The sequence below is a fragment of the Eucyclogobius newberryi genome, unplaced genomic scaffold, assembly GCF_026437365.1.
Source record: "Eucyclogobius newberryi isolate DKJ021-1_F unplaced genomic scaffold, fEucNew1.0.hap1 SCAF_13, whole genome shotgun sequence".
NCBI lineage: Eukaryota > Metazoa > Chordata > Actinopteri > Gobiiformes > Gobiidae > Eucyclogobius > Eucyclogobius newberryi.
The window spans coordinates 29,356,868-29,375,012 of record NW_027315757.1 but is presented as its reverse complement, the minus strand read 5'-3'; the positions used below and the strand labels follow the sequence as shown (position 1 = coordinate 29,375,012).

At 39.3% G+C, this 18,145-nt stretch overlaps 1 protein-coding gene across 1 annotated transcript; it reads left to right on the top strand.

The window, feature by feature from the left end:
- The first annotated feature begins 11,430 nt into the window (after positions 1–11,430).
- On the top strand, positions 11,431–17,895 carry LOC140358474 (nuclear GTPase SLIP-GC-like). The gene is made up of 21 exons (XM_072443335.1): positions 11,431–11,510; positions 11,579–11,703; positions 13,853–13,972; positions 14,091–14,124; positions 14,197–14,295; positions 14,374–14,467; positions 14,554–14,770; positions 14,846–15,055; positions 15,130–15,321; positions 15,399–15,571; positions 15,644–15,737; positions 15,880–15,967; positions 16,048–16,169; positions 16,329–16,502; positions 16,579–16,736; positions 16,817–16,934; positions 17,005–17,113; positions 17,197–17,330; positions 17,403–17,484; positions 17,685–17,761; positions 17,840–17,895. The coding sequence occupies exons 1-20, from the start codon at positions 11,444–11,446 to the stop codon at positions 17,744–17,746; spliced, it is 2,472 nt and encodes an 823-aa protein (XP_072299436.1). The 5' UTR covers positions 11,431–11,443; the 3' UTR covers positions 17,747–17,761; positions 17,840–17,895.
- Positions 17,896–18,145: the final 250 nt, after the last annotated feature.

Here is an 18,145-nt window from a genome sequence, read left to right as displayed (position 1 = left end):
CATTGGGTACATGTGCTATAGCGTCAGGCCATATGTTCCGCCGCCCCTGCGTTGCTTTAAGTGCCAGCGCTTTGGGCATATTGCAGCGGTCTGTAGAGGGAAGCAAAGATGTGGTAAATGTGCAGGAGATCACGAGTATGGGAAGTGTGACGTGGGAGCAAAACTGAAGTGCTGTAACTGTGGGGAAGAACATAGCTCTGCCTACGGGGGATGCAGGTTTAGCAAAAGAGCTGCTGAGGTGCAGAAAATAAAGGTCTCTCAAGGTATATCCTATGCAGATGCAGTCAAGAAAGTTTCAAGTAACGAGTTTAGAGTAAATACAGAGAGAGGAGCCAGCGCTGCTCCCAGCCAGGGCGAAATGAGAAAGGCCAGCGTGGCTCCCAAGAAGTGTGAAGGTTTCAAGAGTGGAGGTCCCAAGTGTGCAGGTTCCAGAATTAATGAGAATACCCTGGTTGTGGATAGAGAGGATTTTGTACTCTTTATGGTGGATGTTGTAAACTGTGCTGCTCAGACTCAAAGCAGAACTGAAAGGATCAGGATCATTGCTAAAGCTGCAGGGAGATTCCTTGGAACAAAGGAGCTTGATTGGGCAGATATAGAAAACAGGCTAAAGGCGCTAAATGGGAGTCGGAGTGATGGGGGTCTGCTTGTGGGGAGTCAGAGTGATCAGAGTGACGAGATGGGGGTGGGGGTGGTCTCCTGTCCTCGCCCAGTCTCGTAGACGCACGGCTACCAAGCAGCGACATCAGTGGACATATTAAAGCCTATAGAATGAAGCCTAAAGAATAAAGCTGTACGGTGGAAGCACCGAACGTCAAAGAAGGAGAGGAAGATGAAGAAGAGTCTCCCTGGAATAAAGCCGGTTGTTGTTGTTGTTGTTGTTGTTGTTTTATGGCGGTTGGCATCCAAGTGTTGCATTACCGCCAGACTGTATTCCTCAGAATAAAGCCGGTTGGTCTCTGAAACAACAACAACTATTCTAGTCACAAAGACATATCATGACCTCATGGGCTTTGTAACACCAAAGCAATGGAAGGAGTACTTTTACGGACTACAACAGAGTCTGAGGACTACGACAAAGTCTGAGGAATAAAGTCTGGCGGTAATGCAACACTTGGATGCCAACCGCCATAAAACAACAACAACAACAACCCTCGTGAACGAGCCTCCGGAGAACATGTGACGGAAACTGAACACAAGCAGAAGAATGTGACCAGACGAGACCACGATACACGTAAGTTGTGTTTGTATGTCATTCCTCACGTTTCACACATCGTTCCATGTGAAGTGTAAAACAACGATTACACAGTTAACACAAGTTAACACAAACTAACACAAGCTAACGTTTAGCTAACGTTTAGCTACACAAAGATGCATTGGAACGACACGTCGTGATGGCTCATGACTTCTGCAAATAAATAACTCATTATTTCTCCTACTAAATGTTCTAAGAGACAAAAGGTTAAGCACAGATGAAGGAAAACTCGAGAAAGAAGGGGAAATAAAGTGATGTTTGTATGATGTGCAATCAAAAACTACAAATAATTCAAATACAACCTGCTGAAATGGGTCATATCTTACTGTCAAGAAATGAGACATACACCGATGCTATTCCTTAACACATAGAGAACACAATTCAACTTAGAATATGAAACGACACAGAAAGATCAGACATTTGTATGGCATGCATGGGAGAAAACGCGGGGACTGATCACGCAAGCTGTTGTAAGCAGCTTACGTGATCCTCCTGCGTCTCACCCCCGCGTCTCACACTGTTTTTTCCCATGCTGGTTGGTTTTATTAGATATTCTGGAATAGGCGGGTCACATTTCTCATTGGTCAGTTTCACATCAAGGCACTTGGTATTTTTCCGTAGAGATCAAGCCTTGGGTAAACATTACCCAGACTCCTCTGGGTTATCACCCCCCCTCGGGTAAACATCCTTTGGCCATCTTTACGACCCCTTCACAAATCCAGTTTGTCACACACCCGTTCTTCTCTTAGACTAATGATGCAGATAAAATATCACTATTATGCAGATAAAATACATCACAGAAATATAATCATATATTCACATTTTATCACATTTCCCTCCTGTTTATCAAAGCATTAGTCTACTGTCTCATATGCCAAACACATTACTCTTTTCAGTTTTCAACATGTCTTTCATATTGGTGTTAAAATGACACTTTTACACACAAAAGTTTATGCACAGTCTTCAAACACTGAACACACTCCTTTTCTCTCGGCCCACAACATTTCTACAGCATTACTGTCCTAAATTTTGAGTCAGATTGGTCAATCTCTGTAATTTGACAAACAGACAATTTATCTTGTCTATAATTTGTGTGGTGTGATGGGAAATATAGAAGTACAAGCGGAAAGCCCTTAAACCCGCTGCTCGCTGGTCAGTCAGTTCTCGTCAGGGACCTCTGGACACCCCAATAGAAGCAAATACGTTGTATCAGGTGCTACTGGAACCAGATTGTCCACTAACCTCTCGCCCTTGACCCTGCGGTATGGTTCTGGGTGATGCTGATCACAAAAGAGATACATAGGCACAACGTCCCACAAGTGTCCCCACACCACCATACGTCCTTGCTTGGTTTCTTAAGAGACCTTCTTGCGCTGCTCGCTTCGGTCACACCTATGACACATATGAACTGGTACATTTCCCATCTCAATTCATAATCGCATTAACATTACATGTAGTTATGTTGTAGCAGATAAAAAAACTCTTAGTGTAAACAACAGTGGCTGTATAATATGCCATTGTGTTTCTTCAGCTACTGTCATGTCAATTATACATCGTACATTTCACATTACACATCATGCATTTCATAACCTTTCAAGTTGATCACTTATTTTCTTCCCTCTATTTTCCATGTCTGTGTATGTTGATTGATTGTCCCGATTGTCCCGATTGTCCCGTGCATAATACAGGTGTTCAGCACCCATATTATCGTCATCGCTGTGATGATGATAACTGTTGATTCTTTTTCACAGAGTATGGTACTCTGCGCACCGTAGCCTCTGGCTCTCGTTCATCGTAGCAGAGTATAGCACTTTGCGTACACGAATCTGTTTGTTGTCTCTGCATACAAAAACGAAGAATACAAACGAAGTCCTGCGTCTGCGATGTTATGGATCTGCCACTGTGTTGTCCAGACATTTCTCTCACTTTCCCATGAGAGCACCCATGTTCTCGTCCCTCCAATGGTCGGTGTAAGGACGACACGGTGTGGCTCTGTCCACTTTGTTGTTCCACTTGGATCGTCTCTGTAAACACCACATCTCCAACACGTTCTCGCTGCGGTGATAAACAAAGTCTTTTCGACAATTCAGTCTATTTCAAACAGTTTTCTTGTTTACAATTTTTTTTTATAATTATTGATTCTGAATATTTGTTTACACGTACATATCCCTCCTGAGATATGGAATTCCCATTTCTCAAACTACTACATAATTCTATATTTAAACAAAATTCAATAATCCAGATAGTTTACAACGTTCACTAATCCAGGATGTAATCAAGGAAGAGATGGAATTGCGTCTGTCACTCCAACTCCGCAATGTCACCTCTTGACCTTTCGCAGTTCAGTGGTCACATCCCTGGCTGAGCCCCCCCTTACACGGCGCTGGGCCCCCACCCTGTGTGTCTGTAATCCGACACTGCCTCTGCGATCTGCAACTTGTAAATCTGTTTTACCACCATTTGTTTCAAACTCCAAATGTTTCAAACTCTAAAAGTTTCAAACTATAAATGTTTCAAACTCTAAATGTTTCAAACTCTAAATGTTTCAAACTCTAAAAGTTCCAAACTATAAATGTTTGGTTGTCCACGTGTGCGCGCGTATGTATGTATCTATGTATGTGTGTGTGTGGGTGTGTGATTCAAATACATCAAACAATAATAATTATCTCAATAATTCCCCGTTGAGCTGGCCATAAGGGTCAGTTCACAACTTAGAGTATTCTTCACATAATTAATAATTTCACATTTCCTCTGTTTGTGTGGCCTGCATAAGGTCACACATCTAATGTAATATGTACTTATCTTCTATATGTGCTTCAGGTGAGTTTCAAACTCGATCTCTCACACCTGCTCATGTGGTGCTTTACAAACATTGTGTATTAGTTTGTTCTAGCAAGTCTATATGTGTATAACAATCAAAATGATTCTAAACCTTCCCCTTGTACATAAGGCACATCATTTTATCAGTCTAACCATCTCTTGCCTCCGTCCTGAGTCCTATAATGTTTAAGTCCTGTTATCACTGGTTTTCATAACTTCTATAACGTTTAAATTTAGATGATATTGTCTAATTTAAATCTATTCAATTCTTGATTGAATCTCAACAATCCTTCAGGTATTTACTTTAGAATGTCAAATTCTTTCCCTGTTAATTTTAACTTTTCCTATTACTCATCACGTCAACCCCCCCTGAGGTGTTGCTGTTGATACTCAAAGATAACAACATCTGCTCCATCCTGAGTCCTCCAGATTCTTTGCCAGTCAATAGCCCCTGTTATCTCTGGCTATCTTTATGACTTGGTGTCCTGTTGTCTTTAGTTAATGACCCATTCATGTCTTTCCAAGGAGGACATCACTATTTAACTTATTCCCTCACTTACGTCTACATGCAATACGAGGTTTCCTCATGATAATACAAATAAATAAGTTACTGATATAACTTTTACTATCACTTTACTTACTGCCCGTTCTACTCCTATGTCCAAAAACATCAGTAGTCACCCATTTACCCCATATTATCACTTCCAGGCCTGTGCCTGTATTTGATCCTAAATTTAAAAACACTTCTGTCTTTTCGTCCTGTACTTTCATCTAGTCATGCATTATGGTTACATAATAAGTCCAAAAGATAATTTTGTCAAGTCCAAAAATAAAACAAAAAACAAAACAAAACGTAGGTTTGTTCTGTGCACTCAAAAAACACGATACCGTAAAAACACAACTTTTGTCTTCTATGTCGGGGACAGGAAGTGTCCTGTCTGTGATCACATTCCCCAAAAAATTGGCCATCTATAAAAATCTGAATTAATCTTCATCTCTTATCAAGTTTAATACAATCTTTATAATTGATTGTTGTCAATCAAAACAAAAACCCTTAAAATTTGTTGAAATACTAAAATTTAAAACCAGCTGAGTTTAGCTTTACTTATTTCATCAGTTCAGAGCGTCCTCTGAACTGCTTTCTCCCCATTCTCCTGCCTTGTTGACCCTCCTTATCTCCCCCTCTCTGCCACGTCATCTGAGCACCCTGGAAGTCTCCCTCCAAAATCCTCTTATGACTTTTCCTTTGTCTTTTTACAGTTGGGGTGATAATTCTGGCATTATGTGGTCTCGGTCGTCTGAGAGAAATGCTACTTGCTTTACAGTCACGTCATATCTCAAGCTTCTAGTAGAATTTCTTATTGATTTTCCACCGGAGATAATGCTAGGTGTTTAAAGATTCACCCGTGACTGCAAATTTTAGATCTCTCAGAATAACGCCTTGTGACCCTTGTATGATTAATTGTGATTCTCACACTCGTTAGTGAATCACTTATTAATCCTCATTCACACATTCACACCTCTCTCTTACTTACTTCGCTCGTGCACAGCGCTTACATTCACACATATTTCCTCAGTAATATTAAACTGGGTATTTCCTCAGTGATACCTAAACTGGGTATTTCCTCAGTAATACCTAAACTGCGTATTTCCTCAGTAATATGAAACTGGGTATTTCCTCAGTAATACCTAACTGCCTTGCTTTATGTGTGAAACTTATCTCGTCCATAAGCCTACAATATTTTTCCAGTAAATATCAAACTAATGCATAAAACGTTTTATGGCTAACTCTTTTTCACACACAAAATTTTGTCTGACCTTCTTTGTCGCCTGTGTTCTCCTGCTGCTTCGAAACGACGTGCTCTCCTCGCGGAGAATGAGGTGCGATGGGCGGCCACGGGAAAAGTGGACTTCCTTTAGCTGTGCACAGACTTCACCGATTCACCCGTCAATCTCCGCGAAGGGCTGCTTGTCGTCCGGCTCGAAGGACCAGAAAATGTCAAGAAATGAGACATACACCGATGCTATTCCTTAACACATAGAGAACACAATTCAACTTAGAATATGAAACGACACAGAAAGATCAGACATTTGTATGGCATGCATGGGAGAAAACGCGGGGACTGATCATGCAAGCTGTTGTAAGCAGCTTACGTGATCCTCCTGCGTCTCACCCCCGCGTCTCACACTGTTTTTTCCCATGCTGGTTGGTTTTATTAGATATTCTGGAATAGGCGGGTCACATTTCTCATTGGTCAGTTTCACATCAAGGCACTTGGTATTTTTCCGTAGAGATCAAGCCTTGGGTAAACATTACCCAGACTCCTCTGGGTTATCACCCCCCCTCGGGTAAACATCCTTTGGCCATCTTTACGACCCCTTCACAAATCCAGTTTGTCACACACCCGTTCTTCTCTTAGACTAATGATGCAGATAAAATATCACTATTATGCAGATAAAATACATCACAGAAATATAATTATACATTCACATTTTATCACACTTACATATATAAATGTAAACGTATTTAAAAGTGACAGTTGTGTTCTCACAGGGCTGATAAGACGACATTTGAGGTTTTATTACATATTTCATAATGAAGTGTTTAAATAGCAAAGCACACGCTTGTTTTCTATAGGAATGTCATGGATTTACTTCCATGGAATATGTAGAGATTTAGCAAACATGTTAGTTATGTTCTAACTTCTAAGGTTTAAACTTATGCAAAAGTAAATGACTTTTGGTTCTAGCTTTAAAAATTAATGTGAAAAGAGGAACTTTGTGTTACAGAGCGAAATGTAAATCTGTCAATAACATATTCCAGCTTTTCTCTGTTAAATGTGCATAATATATCAATGTTCTAATGAGTATCTTTCTCATCTTCAGTGCTGACCAGTGAGTTTGGTCTGTCTGTGCTGTCCAGAGCTCTACAGGTCACTGCAGGTCACTGCAGGTCACTACAGGTCACTACAGGTCACTGCAGACCTGATCACTGCAGACACAGAGTCATCTCACGTAAACTCCTGACGACTCCAAAGCAAAAGGTATTTTAATATTAACTTGTGCCTCGACTAAAAGTAAACAGTGTAGAATCAGTACTGTTTTGTTATGACCAAAAAAACTAAATGATAATTGTTCTTCAAAAGAGCCACTGCTGTGTCACATGTGTCTGTAAAACAGCTTCAGGACAAACTTGTATAATCTAAAGCTGTGACATGTTCTGTTTGTCCCTCAGTCAAACGATGGAGCTGAACGGAGGAGTTCACTGAAGTCCTTTTCATCAGAAGACTGCGTAGCCATGGAAACAAAGTCTTGTTAAATACTGAGATATTCAGTATTTAACGCAATAATGTCACATTCATGTGCATATAACTGATGTAAAAAGAGTGTTTATTTTACCATTATTATTAGTATTATCTTGTCTTATGCTAGCTGTTTTTATTTTATTTTTATCTCTTTTTTCCCCCTCCATTCCTTATTAAGAAATGAGAGGTTCTGTCTATAGGAGTTTTTGTTTATAAGAGTTCTTCTATTAAGATCGATCTATTAAGAGTATCTACTGTGTTGCAACAACGAAATTTCCCCATGTGTGGACAATAAAGGAATATCTTATCTTATTCAGTTTGTTCTATTTGACTTATACAGGTTGTTTTATCATTGTTACTATTTTTATGTTGCACTGAATCACCAAAGCAAGTTCCACTGTTTGTGAATTCTGTTCTTTGACAATGGAATAAACCTTTTCTGATTCTATTAATGATGATAATAATAATGAACAGTACAGACTCCAAAACTCCTTAATAAGGGACTCCCACATTGTAGCTTTAAAACTCAACTAAAACTGTGGCTAAAATCAATTTATCATTTGTAGTTATAATCAGATTTGCATTTATTGAACAAGTTCATTCATTAGGCCCGAGCGCCACAAGCTGGCGAGAGGCCTATTAATCTCGTAAGGCCGTGCGAAGCACGGCTGCGAAAGTGCGCACGTAGTGCGCACGAAATCGAGCGCGAAGCGCTCGCCCACTTCCAAACACTCACTAACGCACTCCTCCACTCATGCACGCCCCGTGCATACTAATTAGTTGTAGGAAAATGGAACATTACCGTTGTAAACGGGCGAAGCCCGTGCAAAAGTTCGCACTAAACGAGCACTTTACATTGGGATGACGACCGCGAAGCGGTCGTCATCCCCATATAAAGCACTCATTTGCGCTAAGTAGCTCACGAATACGTTCCCCATCTCTTGCATGTTCCGTGCATATAAGCATGTAATGCAAAAATTGAACATTATTACTGTATAGAGGGCCAAAAACACAAAGTGGGCGGAGCCCACTCAAAATTATCGAAAGTACCCGTCAGTGACCAGGGACCCACACCATGAGGTAGGAAAGCGCGAGCGCTTTCCGAAAATGTATAGTTTATGATATTTGAAAAATGGGAAACATTGTTTTCGCATCGGAATATTATTCTTTCTTTCTTTCTTTCTTCTTCTTCTTCTTCTTCTTCTTCTCGGGACCAACCCCCCTATTTTTCACCCAGTGAACATTGACGAAAAGTCACAAAAATTTGCACACCTCTAAAAATCGTGCCTCTCTACATTCTGGCTATTTCCCTTTTCTAAAATAAAAAAAATTGGCGCGTCAGCGCCACCAAATGTACCAAAAATGCATTGAGAGATGGGAAATGACCCAAAAAAAATCTGATCGTAGAATCATGAAATTTGGCGCAGAGGTAGATGGTGACAAGAGAAGTAAAAAATATTATTACGGCAACGCCGTCCCCCGAACCAAATGTCGGCCATATTGCTTCAAAAATGGCTAATCATGACTTCGGAGTCTTTCCAAACGTCGTACTTTTACGAACTCCTCCCAGGGCGTTGGCCCTAAAAAGCTGAAATTTGGTGAAAATGCTACTGAGGAGTGGGACATCAAAAGTTATCCAAATTACATTGATACCTCTCACGGTCTCTGTGCGGCGAAGCCGCAAACTGTAACTAAAATTTCAGAAATCTCCCATATTTAAAATTTCTGCCGTTTGCGCAGATAAAGTCCGAATTGCGTCAAATTAGAATCAGTTGTTAAACTCTTTGCCCTAAACCTACTTGAAGTGAAATAAATTCATTTGGCGCCACAGCGCCCCCTACAGATTTTATATGGAGGTTAAATGTTTAGTTTTGCGAAATTATATGAAATTTGACACACAACTCAATTTTAGCATCCCCATCAAAAAAGTCAATGAGACCCATGTCATAATTGTTATGGCGTTGCCGTAACGATGACCGAAACCTCCCATGTTATTCCAATGGGGCCAGAACATGTTTACACTTTAGACTTTCACAAACTCCTCCCAGGGCGTCAGCCCTATTAACCTGAAATTTGGTGAGACTCATCTTCAGGACCATCAAAAGTTATCCACATTTTCATTCAAGAATTCAAAATAAAATTGCTTTTTGATGGTAAAACAAAGGGGAGAACATGTGACAGCGTCACAGATTCAGCAGTAGGCGTGATAAAAGGACAATTGGGGCGCGTTAGCGCCCCCTCCTCTTGCGGCGTGGCGGCGGTGTGGCGGCGGCGTGGCGAGGGCCGATCATTGCCGCTTGCGGCTATATTTTTCATTATTCTTATTAAATACATTAATAAACAAATGTGTTTTGTATTTATTAAAGATTGACATGACACAAGAACGACACAAAAGGAAAAAGTGAATATAATTAAATACTGCTTAACTCAATTATGTAACAGAATTGATGATTATATTTTATATTTCTTCTCATTTGATTAAAAAAAGCATATTGGCCAAATCATATTATGTAAATAAATAACTGAAAAGTTAATAACAAAATATATACCCAAACCAAAAACTACAGAAAATGATGAGGACATTATTACACCTCTAAATGTAATTTATTGTCATTAAACCAGACTTTTTATCTTAACACTTCTTTGTAATTCTCTTAAATATCAGACCTTTACAACATGATACATGTATATTTATAGATGGATATAACAATCCATCATTATACGTTACGTAAACAGACTATTTCAAGCCGAATCATTCCAAAAGTCCGTGTTGACTGTTCTCAGTCTTTCACGCTGCTGTGACGTGCATACGTGTATATATATATATATATATATATATATATATATATATATATATATATATATATATAATGTCTATGTCCATAGCGCTCTTATTTCCGGGTTTCTCGGTATCGGATAGAACTTCTCTCCGTTTATTGTCCCGGTTGCTGCAACAACTGCCACATAAACCTTCACCATTGTGATTATAGTAAAGCGTGCGATATCATTAATGAAGTTTTGGGCCTCTTTGAACCGTGTTTCGTTGTGAATCGAAGCAGACAGACTGCGGTATAGAATGGGGGACACGCACTGAGGGCGGCCAACTTGGCCAAAAGGGCCTGGAGGAGCCTGGAGGAATGTGGAGGGAGCGTGGGGGGTGGTCGGGTGACGTCACGTGAATGACCTCTATAGCCTCAGGGCTAACCCTAACCTTAACCCTAACCCTAACCCTAACCCTAACCCTGACCCGGCGCGGTCTAACCCGATGCGGTCAAATAGCCCAGCATTTTCAGGAGCGGCTCTGTAGACACTCCCGAGATGTAATGGGGTCCACATTAACCCTGATCCTTTTCTAACATAGGAATGACAGTTATGTTAGGGGAAATGTGGACTTAACCTATTATTTTGAGACCCTCTATTACTAAACATTATAAAACTACTCTAAAAGTAGCATACAGTAAGAGTGGTACTACTGCAATTAAAATCGTTGCGTTAAAAGAAGTTTGGGTTAATTGAGTAAATCTGTTCGCCCTCAGAATTATTGCCCACGCGCGCTCAAATTGCGCGTCTGGTCTTTGACCAAGAACAAGTAGGAGGAGTTTATCCACGTTCACTTCTACTATTATTGCAAATGCTTCAGTCTGTTTTCCTCCATTGAGCAGCAGCCGCCCTGAAGATTCTAAAGCGGAGCAGGAGCAGGTAATAAACATTCATGTGAAATAGACAGTTTAAAGATAAAGTCTGCATGTTTTTGATTGTATTGATTGTATTGATTGTTGTCAGTTGTCTCCTGGAACTTCCCGATCAATTCTACTCTTGATTATGGCTACAGAAGCAACTTGAGTAAAATAAATAATACATAGCATACCGTTTTGGTTTGGCACGATCCTGTGGATAAATCCCAGAGTGTATGATATAAAAGCGCCTGATCTGGCACCGTGGTTGGGCGCGGCTCTCTAGTCTCCGCTCTTCCTCTTCCTCTCCGCTCGTAATCCCGCCTTTTATTGTTAGATAATGTTACAAACCTTTTTTTTTTATTCCTCACAGTTGCTGTGTTTGCATTATGGACGAATTTGTTTGCAGTTTTTTAAGAAAATGGGGCTATGGTTCACTGATAGAGAAGTTTAAAGGTAAATGCCACTGTTTGATGCAATTTATCAACATTTGCATATGCATTTCACTCTGTCTCCCGCTTCAGACGAGGAAGTGGACAAAGAAAGTTTTCTCTCTCTTGGAGAAGGAATTAATGAAGATGAACTCAAACAGTTAATTCCAAAAGCAGGAGCAAGGCTCAAATTCAAAAAACTACTTAGACAGTTAACGGTAAGTTATTTTAACATCATAAGTGTATGCAGATGTTTTAAACATGTGTGATGGGCGTTAGGGGGCCAGTTGGTTGTTTTCAGAGAATGTGATGACGTCATAACCTCAGATGGGGACAAGAGCCACAATTCCTTATTAATTAGATAAATATCTTTTAAAAAAATGAATACAGAACATGTTCAATCTGATGATTCTACAGTTAGATTATAACAATAATATGAACATTATCTTCTTTATTGAATACTATTGGCTCATAGATGTGTGAAAGATGCTCCTGAACTGAACAGATACGCCGTTTTGTTTCAAGGCTAGATGGTTATTATAAAGCATAATTTAATATAATTAGTTAAAATAATTAAAACAAGCCTTTAAACCTGAATCTCCCACCAGTTGTTAGGGATCTTCTTACACAAAAACCCCCTCAAAACTCAAGATCAGACACATCCCACCACTGTCCCACAGCTAAATGGGAACAGAACCTAGAGGTTGCCCCTGATGCTATCCCTTGCACACATAATGACAAATAACTTAAATTTGTCACTAATTCAATATACAATATTACATGTATATACAATATCTAATGAGCTCTGTAGAACTAATTAGACCGGTCAACAATTATTAAAAATGGGACGCACCTCAATTAACTATGCTAACTGCACACAGAACACACCAGATACCTACATTCACACCTTCTGACACTGTACACCGGTCCACCACATCTGGGAAGGGATCACAGAGCTCCTATCATTAGATTTCGGCTGCCACATCCCTTCATCCACCATCAATCTCAACAATTTCAAGCAGAAAAAATACTCCTTATCATGTCAGTCGGATTATATCCCTCAGCAAACATTCAGCTGCCGACCTCTGACGGTCCTCCTCATTTTTGAGTGTGCCATTTTGTCTTGTGGCCCCATCTTTAACTTGAACGTATGCTCACCCTGTCCCGCCAAGTCTACATGTAAGTCAGGGTTATTGTCTTGTTTACTGTTGTTTACTGTCTCTTATATAAGAATAAATAAAAGCAATTGTGAAGGCCCTTTACTACTTGCAGTTTAAATTATTAGGAAATCGAGCGCGAAGCGCTCGCCCACTTCCAAACATTCACTAACGCTCTCCTCCACTCATGCACGCCCCGTGCATACTAATTAGTTGTAGGAAAATGGAACATTACCGTAGTAAACGGGCGAAGCCCGTGCAAAAGTGCGCACTAAACGAGCACTTTACATTGCGGTCGTCATCCCCATATAAAGCATTCATTTGCGCTAAGTAGCTCACAAATACGTTCCCCATCTCTTGCATGTTGCGTGCATATAAGCATGTAATGCAAAAATTGAACATTATTACTGTATAGAGGGCCAAAAACACAAAGTGGGCGGAGCCCACTCAAAATTAACGAAAGTACCCCAGATTTTATATCGAGGTTAAATGTTTAGTTTTGCGAAATTATCTGAAATTTGACACAAAACTCAATTTTGGCCTCCCCATCAAAAAAGTATATGAGACCCATGTCATAATTGTTATGGCTTTGCTGTAGCGATGACCGAAACCTCCCATGTTATTCCAATGGGGAAATCACCAGAACATGCTTACACTTTATACTTTCACCAACTCCTCCCAAGGCGTTAGCCCTATCAACGTGAAATTTGGTGAGACTCATCTTCAGGGGTGGACCATCAAAAGTTATCCACATTTTTATTCAAAGAGTCACGGTGTCTGTGCGGCAAAGCCGCACATTTTGCCAAGAATTCAAAATAAAATTGCTTTTTGATGGTAAAACAAAGGGGAGAAGATGTGACAGCGTCACAGATTCAGCAGTAGGCGTAATAAAAGGACAATTGGGGCGCGTTAGCGCCCCCTCCTCTTGCGGCGTGGCGGCGGTGTGGCGGCGGCGTGGCGAGGGCCGGTCATTTCCGCTTGCGGCTATATTTGTTATTATGATTGTTGTCAACACTGCGTTTATTCCTGTGTTTTTAATGCACCATGACATAGTAAGAAATAGGGACACAAATAGCACCCTAGACACCTCAGATTGGGGGGAGAAATAAACAGACACTTGACAACTGTCCAATGCAGTGGTCAGTGTAGGTTCATATTTGTTGGTTTAGAACCATACGACCCATGCAGCTGAAATGAGTGTCTTGCACAGGATGGAGCTGAAAATGGGCAGAAGGAGCTCGGGTGTGGAGCCACTGTTCCTTTGCTTCAAGAGGAGCCAGCAGAGATGAGCCCAGAATCTACTTCAGGTGCCTCTAGGATGTCCCCTGAGGTAGGTTTTCCCATTGACCTTAGAAATAGTTTATACAGAAAGTCACTAAATAAATGAACGTAATGTAAGCACCCACGTCTGGTAAAGTTTGTATACTAAATAAAATGTTTGTATTTAGGATTTTTCATCTTCAGGTACAACATGTGAACATGGTAAAATACATGTAATTTATACATTGGAGTATGTATGGTGTAAAAATAAAAAATCTCAATCTCTTTTCTCAGAAGAAAATGTCACAAAAAGGAAACTGGGTCCACAGCCTGAGACCGACACTCCTGCGAAATTAAAACGACAATGTGACACTGCCCCAGGATCATTTGAGGGTAAAGTTGAAACAAATTTGGTTTGGTTCCTACATTATTCTAAAAATCACACTTTGGCATTCTTGCATATCTGGACAGATGACTTCATTCAGAATCAGGTGATAGAAATTATGCTTAGGGTCCACAACGTGTTGGGTGATCATGAGAGCACCGAACTGAATAATTTTTTAAAGTAACTACTCACTGCATTACTATTAATTTCTTAAATTTAATCTATTTCTATTTTTATTTATTTGTTTTGGGCTTTTCTTTATTCAGAAATAAGATTCGGGACTTGAATACTGATAAAAGAGACCTGGTTGGTGTCTTTGGTAAAACTGGTGGAGGAAAGAGCACTTTGATCAATGCCATTATTGAAGAGAAAGATCTTTTGCCCACTGGAGGACTGCGCGCATGCACCACCGCCATGATCAAAGTGGAGGCTAATACACAAAGCAATAAGTATGAAGCAGAGATAGAGTTCATCTCTAAAGAGGTAATAGTGGTCATAGTAGGGCTCAAATATGAAACTTATGCCTGTTGATGAATGCATGAATTGAACGTCCTTTAGGAATGGAAAGATGAGCTGTGGTCTTTGAAAAATCTTTTTGGTGAAATCTCAGAAGATAAGAAAGATTGTGGAGAGAATATTGAAAAAATGACCGCTCTTTATGGAGATGAGTGGAAATACAGATCTCCTGAAAACTTGATGGAGCCTAAATATTTTAAAGAAATTCCAGAATTTCTTAAGTCTGGAAAAAAGATTGTACAAGTGGAATCGGTGACTGTTAAAATCTATAACATTATCAGAATGTTATCAACCAAATTAATAATTTATTTGACATATTTTTGCAGGCCCAAGAGTTGGCTCAAAAAGTCCTTAAATACACCAGAAGTAACTCTGATGAAGGAAAAAGATGGTTCTGGCCCCTGGTAAAGTGTGTGACTGTAAAAGTACCAAACAACAATCTTCTTAAACACATCACTTTAGTGGATCTTCCTGGAAATGGGGATCGAAATAAGAGCAGGGATCAGATGTGGAAAGAGGTATTTTACCATGAAATGTTGGTGATATTCCATGTCTAGTTCCTAGTAGACATTTATTTCTAAACGAATGTGTTTAGGTGGTAGCTAGTTGCTCCACTGTGTGGATTGTGTCTGATATGAACAGAGCAGTATCTGATAGAGACGCCTGGGAGATCCTTGAGAGTACGTGCAGTCTCATGGGTAATGGTGGTGAATGTCAAAACATTAACTTCATCTGCACCAAGAGTGATGAAGGGGCTGATGACGATGGGTGAGCACTTTATATTTGCTTACATTATACTAATAGTGTTAAATGTTTGACCTCTAGTTTAATATTTTAAAGCACACCTGACAGCATTGCTCGCAACATTTTGAAAAACAACCAGGAAGCCAAAGACTTAATAAGGAAAGAATTCAACAAACTTTCCAAAGTCAAGGTGAATTTCTTGTCAAATCTGTCACACTCAAATATTACAAATATTATGTCCCTAAAGTGTCAGTATTAGCTGCTTATTGTGGGTAATCAGTAGGAGAAGTGTTGGTAAACTAACCTAAAGGAGCAACTGCTTTATTTTGTAGAAACAATTCAAAGACGAATGCTTTGAAGTATTCACTGTGAGCTCTAGAGAATTTTTCCAAAAAAAGAATCTTGAACCTGATGAAACTGGTGAGTAAAAATGAGCATGAGAAATACCAAACACAGATATTTAAAGTGTTGGTGGTTCAATATATTGTATTTTGTTACAGAAATACCCAAACTTCAAGAATGGCTTCGAAGTCTAAATGACCAGCATGATGTAACTCTGAACTATGTTTTTGGAGCCTATGGGATTCTGTCTCTGATCCAGGGAACAAAACTGGAAAACGTGGTAAAATGTGTAGATAAATTGTGTTACTTACTGTTCACATCTGTTGTGTTGTGTGGCTGTTTCTCATTCAGCTGTTGCATTTGCATTTACATTTGCATTTGCATTTGCATTTGCATTTGCATTTGCCTTTGCCTTTGCCTTTGCTTTGTGTTTCTGGAGCCTGGTCAAACTGCACAGGTGTGTGAGAAGCTGAATGGAAACATAAAGAGCGAGCTTCAGAAAGTTAAAAGATCTATGGATGATGTGTATGAAGAGTTTGAAAAATGCCTGCGTAAGGGTGTCGAGGAGTCTAAAAACAAGTCTGAAATGGCCTTGAAGAGGAAATTAAACCCTGTAAGAACATCTGGACACAAAAACTAAATGTATTTACTTTAATGTTTTAATTTTTCTTGTTTTGCGTCTTTAAAAGACAACTAAAGGTGGTGGGCGTGGTTTTCACAGACAACTGAAATGTGCTTTGCAAAACGATGGCCTTTACGAAACAAAGAAGAAACAAATCAACCTCAATGAAACATTATCAACTTTTCTGACTGACAGCATAGATGAAGAATTCAGGAAAACATTCCCGTAAGATTCGTTCATTTAACTTTATTACAGTGTGTAATTTTATTAATTTACAGCAATCATCATACTTTTCTATTTTTTAGAAATGATGCGATATCTGGACCTATCTATGGGAAGATTCATGCATTTTCACTTGACATGAAAGAACTGGTTCAACAGTTCAAGAATTTGGAACTTCAGCTGACATTTATCAAGACTGAGGTAAACATGTAAATTATTTGATACAAAATAATATAATGTACACTTTATTTGACATGTTTGCTTTTATAAGGTCGCCAAGGTTAAGATAAAACTGTGCAAAGATATTCGTGATCGTAAAAAGTTCATCTACAACAGTCTGACAGAGACTGTGAAAGAGACGATGCAAGAATGTTACGAAAGTTGGTCTTTGATGACACTTTTAACACATAACTCCTGTTATAAAGTATAATAAACTTGAAATAATACACTATTTTAATTGCAGAGGCAGCAGATTTCAGCGGCTTAGGCAGTTTAGAGAAAATGAAAGATACTGTAAAAAACCACCTCCATGATGTAAAGGACACGATGTTTAAAAAAGCCAGAGCTGTAATGTTGGCCCAGCTGAAGGAGCTGATGGTAAGTTACCAAGTTATAAGTCTTATAGGACTTCTTTATCATACATTTATTCTGATGAGTTTGATGAATCAGGATGATGTCCAGAAACAACTGGAGAAAACTCTGCAGGAATCTATTGAGCTGTCGTTCAAAACAAAGGACTTGTCAATCCCAGGTACACACAGGACACACACTTTATGAATAATGTCACAATTAGTTTTGTAATATATTAAAAAGTGGTTGCCTGGTCAGCCATGAATACACACTAGCCCAATACTTTATGAAGATATGAAGATGTGAGAATCAGTCAGGCAATAAAAGTAACATTTACGTGTAATATACTGCATTAATTATTGTTGTTCATTCTGGTTAAAGATTTTGGAGGCCAGTTTAACTTGGTGAAGAAACACTTTGATTACTTGATGGGTCATAAATAAAGAAGACTTAACCTGGTAGGTAAAACAATGTCTATGATAGATGATTTTTTTGTAGCGATCAATACTTACTGCTGCTTCAATGTTCCAATGAAGGCCTGATCTGCTGGACTGAAGCATGTCGAGAGAGGAAGTGGAGCAGAGAAACTGCAACAATAGAACTCAAGATGTGTTTTTGTGAGCTTATAGACGCTCCTTTTTCAATATTTACTGACACTTACATGATACCAATGTTTTTAATGTAATATAAGTGTGTTAATCAGATCAGTGCTTAAGGCTTACTTCTAATACAAATATGTGGGATACATTAAGTTTCTACTTCCTACATTAAACCTTTACTTTGAATATGTAAGCTTTTAGTTTTTCAGTTTTCTTTGGTTGTTGCCAGATACTGTGATTGTC